General features: G+C 40.6%; 1 protein-coding gene across 2 annotated transcripts in view; it reads right to left on the bottom strand.

The window, feature by feature from the left end:
• Positions 1-12,500, bottom strand: part of LOC110506716 (plexin-A4) — a 488,023-nt gene that overhangs the window by 85,045 nt on the left and 390,478 nt on the right. For both annotated transcript variants that reach the window (XM_036945082.1, XM_036945083.1), the window contains exons 16-18: positions 12,092-12,259; positions 11,879-11,972; positions 1-58 (exon numbers count right to left, since the gene is read on the bottom strand). The exon at positions 1-58 is cut by the window's left edge and continues 182 nt beyond it. In XM_036945082.1, the coding sequence (XP_036800977.1) occupies positions 1-58; positions 11,879-11,972; positions 12,092-12,259 (320 nt within the window). The remainder of the gene's footprint in view (positions 59-11,878; positions 11,973-12,091; positions 12,260-12,500) is intronic.

Raw genomic sequence — 12,500 nt, 5'->3', positions numbered from 1 at the left:
TGATGGGCAGCTCTGGGGCCTGGCACAGCATGGACGTGGGGCTGAACACCTGGCATATCTGTTGGGAGAGAGGAGAGGGCACAGGGTGATGAGTATGGACCACTACGCTATTTTATGTCATTATAGTATATTTATTTTATAGTAGGACAGATACAGGGATACATGATACATGATCAGTAATAGTTATGTTAGTATTGATACATGGTCAGTAATAGTTATGTTAGTATTGATAAATGGTCAGTAATAGTTATGTTAGTATTGATACATGATACATGGTCAGTAATAGTTATGTTAGTAGTGATACATGGTCAGTAATAGTTATGTTAGTATTGATACATGGTCAGTAATAGTTATGTTAGTATTGATACATGATACATGGTCAGTAATAGTTATGTTAGTAGTGATACATGGTCAGTAATAGTTATGTTAGTATTGATACATGGTCAGTAATAGTTATGTTAGTATTGATACATGATACATGGTCAGTAATAGTTGTTAGTATTGATACATGGTCAGTAATAGTTATGTTAGTAGTGATACATGGTCAGTAATATAGTTATGTTAGTATTGATACATGGTCAGTAATAGTTATGTTAGTATTGATACATGATACATGGTCAGTAATAGTTATGTTAGTATTGATACATGGTCAGTAATATAGTTATGTTAGTATTGATACATGGTCAGTAATATAGTTATGTTAGTATTGATACATGGTCAGTAATAGTTATGTTAGTATTCATACATGATACATGGTCAGTAATAGTTATGTTAGTATTGATACATGGTCAGTAATATAGTATGTTAGTATTGATACATGGTCAGTAATATAGTTATGTTAGTATTAATACATGTTACATGGTCAGTAATAGTTATGTTAGTATTGATACATGGTCAGTAATATAGTATGTTAGTATTGATACATGGTCAGTAATATAGTTATGTTAGTATTGATACATGGTCAGTAATATAGGTATGTTAGTATTGATACATGATACATGGTCAGTAATAGTTATGTTAGTATTGATACATGATACATGGTCAGTAATAGTTATGTTAGTATTGATACATGATACATGGTCAGTAATAGTTATGTTAGTATTGATACATGATACATGGTCAGTAATATAGTTATGTTAGTATTGATACATGTTACATGGTCAGTAATAGTTATGTTAGTATTGATACATGGTCAGTAATAGTTATGTTAGTATTGATACATGGTCAGTAATAGTTATGTTAGTATTGATACATGGTCAGTAATAGTTATGTTAGTATTGATACATGATACATGGTCAGTAATAGTTATGTTAGTATTGATACATGGTCAGTAATATAGTTATGTTAGTATTGATACATGGTCAGTAATAGTTATGTTAGTATTGATACATGGTCAGTAATAGTTATGTTAGTATTGATACATGGTCAGTAATAGTTATGTTAGTATTGATACATGATACATGGTCAGTAATAGTTATGTTAGTATTGATACATGTTACATGGTCAGTAATAGTTATGTTAGTATTGATACATGGTCAGTAATATAGTTATGTTAGTATTCATACATGATACATGGTCAGTAATAGTCATGTTAGTATTGATACATGGTCAGTAATATAGTATGTTAGTATTGATACATGGTCAGTAATATAGTTATGTTAGTATTGATACATGTTACATGGTCAGTAATAGTTATGTTAGTATTGTTACATGGTCAGTAATAGTTATGTTAGTATTGATACATGGTCAGTAATATAGTATGTTAGTATTGATACATGGTCAGTAATATAGTATGTTAGTATTGATACATGGTCAGTAATATAGTTATGTTAGTATTGATACATGGTCAGTAATATAGTTATGTTAGTATTGATACATGGTCAGTAATAGTTATGTTAGTATTGATACATGGTCAGTAATAGTTATGTTAGTATTGATACATGGTCAGTAATAGTTATGTTAGTATTGATACATGATACATGGTCAGTAATAGTTATGTTAGTATTCATACATGATACATGGTCAGTAATAGTTATGTTAGTATTGATACATGGTCAGTAATAGTTATGTTAGTATTGATACATGGTCAGTAATATAGTTATGTTAGTATTGATACATGGTCAGTAATAGTTATGTTAGTATTGATACATGATACATGGTCAGTAATAGTTATGTTAGTATTGATACATGGTCAGTAATAGTTATGTTAGTATTGATACATGGTCAGTAATATAGTTATGTTAGTATTGATACATGGTCAGTAATAGTTGTGTTAGTATTGATACATGATACATGGTCAGTAATAGTTATGTTAGTATTGATACATGGTCAGTAATAGTTATGTTAGTATTGATACATGGTCAGTAATATAGTTATGTTAGTATTGATACATGGTCAGTAATATAGTTATGTTAGTATTGATACATGGTCAGTAATAGTTATGTTAGTATTGATACATGATACATGGTCAGTAATATAGTATGTTAGTATTGATACATGGTCAGTAATAGTTATGTTAGTATTGATACATGGTCAGTAATAGTTATGTTAGTATTGATACATGGTCAGTAATAGTTATGTTAGTATTGATACATGGTCAGTAATAGTTATGTTAGTATTGATACATGATACATGGTCAGTAATAGTTATGTTAGTATTGATACATGGTCAGTAATAGTTATGTTAGTAGTGATACATGGTCAGTAATATAGTTATGTTAGTATTGATACATGGTCAGTAATAGTTATGTTAGTATTGATACATGATACATGGTCAGTAATAGTTATGTTAGTATTGATACATGGTCAGTAATAGTTATGTTAGTATTGATACATGGTCAGTAATAGTTATGTTAGTATTGATACATGGTCAGTAATATAGTTATGTTAGTATTGATACATGGTCAGTAATATAGTTATGTTAGTATTGATACATGGTCAGTAATAGTTATGTTAGTATTGATACATGGTCAGTAATAGTTATGTTAGTATTGATACATGGTCAGTAATAGTTATGTTAGTATTGATACATGATACATGGTCAGTAATAGTTATGTTAGTATTCATACATGATACATGGTCAGTAATAGTTATGTTAGTATTGATACATGGTCAGTAATAGTTATGTTAGTATTGATACATGGTCAGTAATATAGTTATGTTAGTATTGATACATGGTCAGTAATAGTTATGTTAGTATTGATACATGATACATGGTCAGTAATAGTTATGTTAGTATTGATACATGGTCAGTAATAGTTATGTTAGTATTGATACATGGTCAGTAATATAGTTATGTTAGTATTGATACATGGTCAGTAATAGTTATGTTAGTATTGATACATGATACATGGTCAGTAATAGTTATGTTAGTATTGATACATGGTCAGTAATAGTTATGTTAGTATTGATACATGGTCAGTAATATAGTTATGTTAGTATTGATACATGGTCAGTAATATAGTTATGTTAGTATTGATACATGGTCAGTAATAGTTATGTTAGTATTGATACATGATACATGGTCAGTAATATAGTATGTTAGTATTGATACATGGTCAGTAATAGTTATGTTAGTATTGATACATGGTCAGTAATAGTTATGTTAGTATTGATACATGGTCAGTAATAGTTATGTTAGTATTGATACATGGTCAGTAATAGTTATGTTAGTATTGATACATGATACATGGTCAGTAATAGTTATGTTAGTATTGATACATGGTCAGTAATAGTTATGTTAGTAGTGATACATGGTCAGTAATATAGTTATGTTAGTATTGATACATGGTCAGTAATAGTTATGTTAGTATTGATACATGATACATGGTCAGTAATAGTTATGTTAGTATTGATACATGGTCAGTAATAGTTATGTTAGTATTGATACATGGTCAGTAATAGTTATGTTAGTATTGATACATGGTCAGTAATATAGTTATGTTAGTATTGATACATGGTCAGTAATAGTTATGTTAGTATTGATACATGATACATGGTCAGTAATATAGTTATGTTAGTATTGATACATGGTCAGTAATAGTTATGTTAGTATTGATACATGGTCAGTAATAGTTATGTTAGTATTGATACATGGTCAGTAATAGTTATGTTAGTATTGATACATGGTCAGTAATAGTTATGTTAGTATTGATAGGAGTCACAGGAGGCTGCTGAGGGGAGAACGTCTCATAATAATGTTTGGAACAGAGCTTATTGAATGGCATTTGATCCCATTCCACAGATTCCGCTCCAGTCATTACCACAAGCCCGTTCTCCACAATTAAGGTGCAACTATACATGGTTTTGGGCTTCACTGCATTCACTTCTCAGCACTTAGAAGTCGGTGTGAAACAACTCTACCTAACAGGCCCTTGTAGACAGACCTCCCGAGGCCAGCCACTGCAGGTCTGCAGTCAGTCTACAGTCATTACGGTCCCTTTCATATGACAGGTTTACATGTCAGTCAGAGCCCTGGAAGAGATGGCATCTAATCCATTCAACATGGCCGCCACCTACTGAGTGCAGACACATCTGAGTGTTCACCTCAAAGGAGGCCTAAATCAGTGGAACAGTTGGAGCGGTGGCTCTTTCCTCGGCACAATGGGTCTTTGATCTGATCCGGTGTGATGGTGCAGACTCACTGAGAGATAACTAGCCTACGTTCACCTTCATTTCCCTAGAAAAAGGCTTGTCTCTCACTCTCTCTTTCAGCTCTCTCTCTGTATCTCTCGCTCTCTGTCTCTCTCTCTCTCTCTGTATCTCTTTCTCTCTCTCTCTCTCTGTCTCTCTCTCTCTCTCTCTCTCTCTCTCTCTCTCTCTCTCTCTGTATCTTTTTCTCTGTCTCTCTCTCTCTCTCTCTCTGTATCTCTCTCTCTCTCTCTCTCTCTCTCTGTATCTTTTTCTCTGTCTCTCTCTCTCTCTCTCTCTCTCTGTATCTCTCTCTCTCTCTCTCTCTCTCTGTATCTCTCTCTCTCTGTGTATCTCTCTCTCTGTATCTCTCTCTCTCTGTTTCTCTCTCTCTTTCTGTATCTCTCTCTCTGTATCTCTCTATCTCTCTCTCTGTTTCTCTCTATCTGTATCTCTCTCTGTATCTCTCTCTCTCTCTCTCTCTGTTTCCCTCTATCTGTATCTCTCGCTGTATCTCTCTCTCTGTATCTCTCTCTCTCTGTATCTCTCTCTCTCTGAATCTCTCTCTCTGTCTGTATCTCTCTGTCTGTATCTCTCTCTTTCTCTCTGGCTCACTGTCTCTCTACCTGTATCTCTCTCTTTGTATCAATTCAACTCAATTTAAGGGCTTTATTGCCATGGTAAATATGTTAGCAATGCCAAAGCAAGTTAAGTAGATAATAAACAAAAGTGAAATAAACAATTAACAGTAAACATTACACTCAAAAAAGTTACAGAATAATAAAAACATGTAAAATGTTATATTATGTCTATATACAGTGTTGTAATGATGTGCAAATAGTTAAAGTACAAAAGGGAAAATAAATAAACAAATATTGGTTGTGTTTACAATGGTGTTTGTTCTTCACTGGTTGACCTTTTCTTGTGGCAACAGGTCACAAATCTTGCTGCTGTGATGGCACACTGTGGTATTTCACACAATAGATATGGGACTTTATCTCTCTCTCTGGCTCACTAACTCTCTCTCTCTGGCTCACTAACTCTCTCTGCATCTCTCTCTCTCTGGCTCACGAACTCTCTCTGCATCTCTCTCTCTGGCTCACTAACTCTCTCTCTCTGGCTCACTAACTCTCTGCATCTCTCTCTCTGGCTCACTAACTCTCTCTGCATCTCTCTCTCTGGCCCACTAACTCTCTCTGCATCTCTCTCTGGCTCACTAACTCTCTCTGCATCTCTCTCTCTGGCTCACTAACTCTCTCTGCATCTCTCTCTCTGGCCCACTAACTCTCTCTGCATCTCTCTCTGGCTCACTAATTCTCTCTTTATCTCTCTCTCTGGCTCACTATCTCTCTCTGCATCTCTCTCTCTGGCTCACTAACTCTCTCTGCATATCTCTCTCTGGCTCACTAACTCTCTCTGCATCTCTCTCTCTGGCTCACTAACTCTCTCTGCATCTCTCTCTCTGGCTCACTAACTCTCTCTCTGGCTCACTAACTCTCTCTGCATCTCTCTCTCTGGCTCAATAACTCTCTCTGCATCTCTCTCTCTGGCTCACTAACTCTCTTTGCATCTCTCTCTGGCTCACTAATTCTCTCTGCATCTCTCTCTCTGGCTCACTATCTCTCTCTGCATCTCTCTCTCTGGCTCACTAACTCTCTCTGCATATCTCTCTCTGGCTCACTAACTCTCTCTGCATCTCTCTCTCTGGCTCACTAACTATCTTTGCATCTCTCTCTCTGGCTCACTAACTCTCTCTGCATCTCTCTCTCTGGCTCACTAACTCTCTCTCTCTGGCTCACTAACTCTCTCTCTCTGGCTCACTAACTCTCTCTGCATCTCTCTCTCTCTGGCTCACAAACTCTCTCTGCATCTCTCTCTCTGGCTCACTAACTCTCTCTCTCTGGCTCACTAACTCTCTGCATCTCTCTCTCTGGCTCACTAACTCTCTCTGCATCTCTCTCTCTGGCTCACTAACTCTCTCTGCATCTCTCTCTCTGGCTCACTAACTCTCTCTGCATCTCTCTCTCTGGCTCACTAACTCTCTCTGCATCTCTCTCTCTGTCTCACTATCTCTCTCTGCATCTCTCTCTCTGTCTCACTAACTCTCTCTGCATCTCTCTCTCTGGCTCACTAACTCTCTCTGCATCATTAGCTCTCTCTCTCTCTGTATCTCTCTCTATGTATCTCTCTCTCTTTATCTCTCTCTCTTTATCTCTCTCTCTGTATCTCTCTCTGTATCTCTCTCTCTGTATCTCTCTCTCTATACAGTGGCTTGTGAAAGTATTCACCCCCCCTGGCATTTTTCCTATTCTGTTTGCCTTACAACCTGGGATTAAAATGGTTTTTGGGGGGGTTTGTATCAACATGCTCTTTTAAGATGCAAAATATTATTGCGAAACAAACAAGAAATAAGACAAAAAAAACGGAAAACTTGAGCGTGTGTAACAGTACAAGTTTTAGACCGTCCCCTCGCCCATACCCGGGCGCGAACTAGGGACTTTCTGCACACATCAACAGTCACCCTCGAAGCATCGCGCCACAAAAGCCGCGGCCCTTGCAGAGCAAGGGGAACTACTACTTCAAGGTCTCAGAGCAAGTGACGTCACTGATTGAAACGCTATTTAGCGCCCACGCTAACTAAGCTAGCCGTTTCACATCCGTTACACTCACCCCCCTTTTGACCTTCCTCCTTTTTCCGCAGCAACCAGTAATCCGGGTCAACAGCATCAATGTAACAGTACAAGTTTTAGACCGTCCCCTCGCCCATACCCGGGCGCGAACTAGGGACTTTCTGCACACATCAACAGTCACCCTCAAAGCAGCGTTACCCATCGCGCCACAAAAGCCGCGGCCCTTGCAGAGCAAGGGGAACTACTACTTCAAGGTCTCAGAGCAAGTGACGTCACTGATTGAAACGCTATTTAGCGCCCACGCTAACTAAGCTAGCCGTTTCACATCCGTTACACGTGCATAACTATTCACCCCCCCCCAAAAAAGTCAATACTTTGTAGAGTCACCTTCTACAGCAATTACAGCTGTAAGTCTCTAGGGGCATGTGTCTATAAGCTTGGCACATCTAGCCACTGGGATTTTTGCCCATTCTTCAAGGCAAAACTGCTCCAGCTCCTTCAAGATGAATGGGTTCTGCTGGTGTACAGCAATCTTTAAATCATACCACAGATTCTCAATTGGATTGAGGTCTGGGCTTTGACTAGGCCATTCCAAGACATTTAAATGTTTCCCCTTAAACCACTCAAGCGTTGTTTTAGCAGTATGCTTAGGGTCATTGTCCTGCTGGAAGATGAACCTCCATCCCAGTCTCAAATCTTTGGAAGACTGAAACAGGTTTCCCTCAAGAATCTCCCTGTATTTAGCACCATCCATTATTCCTTAAATCCTGACCAGTTTCCCACCCAGTCCCTGCCGATGTAAAACATCCCCACAGTGCTGGTGATGCTGGGGATGGTGTTCTCGGGGTGATGTGAGGTGTTGGGTTTGCACCAGACATAGCCTTTTCCTTGATGGACAAAAAGCTAACTTTTAGTCTCATCTGACCAGAGTACCTTCTTCCATATGTTTGGGGAGTCTCCCACATGCCTTTTGGTGAACACCAAATGTGTTTACTTATTTTTTTCTTTAAGCAATGGCTTTTTTCTGGCCACTCTTCCATAAAGCCCAACTCTGTGGAGTGTACGGCATAAAGTGGTCCTATGGACAGATACTCTAATCTTCGCTGTGGAGCGTTGCAGCTCCTTCAGGGTTATCTTTGTTGCTTCTCTGATTAATGCCCTCCTTGTCTGGTCCGTGAGTTTTGGTGGGCGGCCCTCTCTTGGCAGGTTTGTTGTAGTGCCACATTCTTTCAATTTTTTAAATAATGGATTTAATGGTGCTCCGTGGCATGTTCAAAGTTTAGGATATTTATTTATAACCCAACCCTTATCGGTACTTCTCCACAACTTTGTCCCTGACCTGTTTGGAGAGCTCCTTGGTCTTCATGGTGCCATTTGCTTGGTGGTGCCCCTTGCTAAGTGGTGATGCAGACTCTGGGGCCTTTCAGAACAGGTGTATATATACTGAGATCATGTGACAGATCATGTGACACTTAGATTGCACACGGGTGGACTTTATTTAACTAATTATGTGACTTCTGAAGGTAATTGGTTGCACCAGATCTTATTTAGGGGCTTCATAGCAAAGGGGGTGAATACATATGTACGCACAACTTTTCCATTTTTATTTTTTTAGAATTTTTTGAAACAATATATATATTTTTTCATTTCACTTCACCAAGTTGGACTATTTTGTCCATTACATGGAATACAAATAAAAATCAATTTCAATTACAGGTTGTAATGCAACAGAATAGGAAAAACGCAAAGGGTATGAATACTTTTGCAAGGCACTGTATCTCTCTCTGTAGCTCTCTCTCTGGGCCACTATATCTCTCTCTCTGTAGCTCTCTCTCTATGTCTCTCTCTCTGGGCCACTATATCTCTCTCTCTGTAGCTCTCTCTCTGGGCCACTATATCTATCTCTCTGTAGCTCTCTCTCTGTAGCTCTCTCTGGGCCACTATATCTCTCTCTCTGTAGCTCTCTCTCTTTGCCACTATATCTCTCTCTCTGTAGCTCTCTCTCTGGGCCACTATATCTCTCTCTCTGTAGCTCTCTCTCTGTACCTCTCTCTCTGGGCCACTATTTCTCTCTCTGTAGCTCTCTCTCTGGGCCACTATATCTCTCTCTCTGTAGCTCTCTCTCTGTAGCTCTCTCTCTGGGCCACTATATCTCTCTCTCTGTAGCTCTCTCTCTGGGCCACTATATCTCTCTCTCTGTAGCTCTTTCTCTCTGGGCCACTATATCTCTCTCTCTGGGCCACTATATCTCTCTCTCTGTAGCTCTCTCTCTGGGCCACTATATATCTCTCTCTGTAGCTCTCTCTCTCTGGGCCACTATATCTCTCTCTCTGTAGCTCTCTCTCTGGGCCACTATATCTCTCTCTCTGTAGCTCTCTCTCTGTAGCTCTCCCTCTGGGCCACTATATCTCTCTCTGTAGCTCTCTCTCTCTGGGCCACTATATCTCTCTCTCTGTAGCTCTCTCTCTCTGTAGCTCTCTCTCTGTAGCTCTCCCCCTGGGCCACTATATATCTCTCTCTGTAGCTCTCTCTCTCTCTGGGCCACTATATATCTCTCTCTCTGTAGCTCTCTCTCTGTAGCTCTCTCTCTCTGGGCCACTATATCTCTCTCTCTTTAATATTCTGTCTCTTGTTACGACTTGGAGAAAATCAACAGTATGGTAGGTGACAGAACACACAATGAGGGCCTCTAGCAAAACTTTGCCACCTGGAGAATCTCTCTGAGGCATTTCACATCTCCACTGTAACCTCTGCTACACGGTCCGCCACGCAAACAAATCCCCCTCTGAGCAAAACCTGTCATTTTAATTGGTTCCTCACGACGGCGGTACATCAAACCAGACAAATCATGGGGGGTGCGGCTGACCCGGTGTCGGCGCATGCGTCACACGTCTGTAACTGCAGAGAACGCTGTGTGTGTGTGTGTGAGTGAATTGGCCAGATAGTGGGGAAGCGGACTAGTATTTTCAAAACAAGCATGGTTATATATAAATATCGCCCAGGCAGTATCAAAATGATTGCAAAGATCATAGTCGAAAATGAGAAACTGGGACGTGGCAAATTAACTTGGCGAATATACAGGGTTTTGATTCAAGGGGGCTTTTGAAGTGCGGCCATCTGTACTTGGAGCAACAATGGCTCCCTACGCTTATTCTATTGGAGCACAGCTGCAGAACGGTGGCGGTCTCTTCGATGGACCAGGAAGATAGCATTACTGCCTTTTGTCTCTCCCCATGCCTTTCAATCAGACCTCAGATCAGATCTCAGGGCTGGTTAGGGAACTCCCATGGGTACTGACTGTGGTTCCAGGGGGAATCTGATAGTTTGGTTTATGTATGGTTCACCTCACGTTGAAACTCATGATCTTTTTGTTTTCTGTCGGGGTGGAGAGACAGGAAAACAAGGCTTTCTGTCTAGGGTGGAGAGAACCAGGGAACTGGGATTTCTGTCTTGGTGGAGGAATACAGGAAAACAAGGCTTTCTGTCTTGGGTGGAGAGATACAGGAAACAGGGATTTCTGTCTTGGTGGAGGGATACAGGAAAACAAGGCTTTCTGTCTAGGGTGGAGAGAACCAGGGAACTGGGATTTCTGTCTTGGTGGAGGGATACAGGAAAACAAGGCTTTCTGTCTTGGTTGGAGAGATACAGGAAAACAAGGCTTTCTGTCTTGGGTGGAGAGATACAGGAAACAGGGTTTTCTGTCTGGGGTGGAGGGATACAGGGAAACAGAATCTGGGGTGGAGGAACACAGGGAAACAGATGTTCTGTCTGGGGTGGAGGAATACAGGGAAACAGATGTTCTGTCTGGGGTGGAGGAATACAGGGAAACAGATGTTCTGTCTGGGGTGGAAAAATACAGGGAAACAGATGTTCTGTCTGGGGTGGAGGGATACAGGGAACATAATCTGGGGTGGAGGGAAACAGGGTGACAGGGATTTCTGTCTGGGGTGGAGGGATACAGGGAAACAGAATCTGGGGTGGATGGATACGGGGTGACAGGGCTTTCTGTCTGGGGTGGAGGGATACAGGGTGACAGGACTTTCTTTTTCTGGGGTGGAGGGAGACAGGGAAACTGATTTTCTTTCTGGGTTGGAGGAATACAGGTAAACAGGGCTTTCTGTCTGGAGTGGAGGGATACAGAGAAACAGGGCTTTCTTTTTCTGGGGTGGAGGGAGACAGGGAAACTGATTTTCTTTCTGGGTTGGAGGAATACAGGTAAACAGGGCTTTCTGTCTGGAGTGGAGGGATACAGAGAAACAGGGCTTTCTCTGTTATTGGAATCTACTGTAATACAACCTCTTCGTCTCTCTGCTGTAGAGTGCATTCCTTGTCCATACATCGCTATCCGTTCCAGACTTGGAAAACATATCTGGAGGATTTCCATTGGTTTCCTGTGGGGATTTGACCTTAGTTCCCACGAGTGTGTAAAGGGTTGAGGCTATTGACCGTTGGTTTGAGGTGTGACCTCTCATTGACCATGTTCTACTCACGTTGACCGTCTCTCGACCGTTGGTTAGAGGTGTCTTTGACCTCTCATTGACCATGTTCTACTCACGTTGACCGTCTCTCGGCCGTTGGTTAAAGGTGTCTTTGACCTCTCATTGACCATGTTCTACTCACGTTGACCGTCTCTCGACCGTTGTACTTGGCTCTGATGAGGGGGCTCTGTATGATGTCCAGGTTGGTGCCGGTCACGGTCACAGGTGTGTGTCCACTGTGGTAGAGAGAGGGGAGAGCGGCACCACCATGGCTTGCTTGGTCACACACTCACACTTATGATTGGCTTTTATAATTGCCTGAATGGTCCCATTTCCTGCTCCCCTGTCGTCTCACCTGAAGATGCTCCACTCAGGTTCCAGCTTGATGATAGTGGGGTCCTCCACGTACTCAAACTTCAAGTCTTTCTGGATGCGGGCCTTGTCCACCGTCACTGACACACTGACGTTTCCATATCCTTGCAGCGAGGCGTGGGAGCGACACGTGATCCACTGGCCGCCCCTCCTATGGCAGAGAGAGAGAGAGAAGTATTTTACCCCAATGGTCTCACCGGTCTGCCCTACTACTACCTGAAAGTACAACTGTGACCTGTAACCAACTTATGCTACAATGTAGCTGACGTTATGATAATGGACTAGACTACGAAGCATCTGAATATAACAATGAAGGGGAAAGGTCACCAGGTGTTCACATGAAAACTTCCCAGAATCCTTCTTCAAATCAACAATAACAACAGTAGAATCAA

The sequence above is a fragment of the Oncorhynchus mykiss genome, chromosome 15 (genome assembly GCF_013265735.2).
Source record: "Oncorhynchus mykiss isolate Arlee chromosome 15, USDA_OmykA_1.1, whole genome shotgun sequence".
Lineage (NCBI taxonomy): Eukaryota > Metazoa > Chordata > Actinopteri > Salmoniformes > Salmonidae > Oncorhynchus > Oncorhynchus mykiss.
This window is presented reverse-complemented; position numbering and strand designations above follow the sequence as displayed.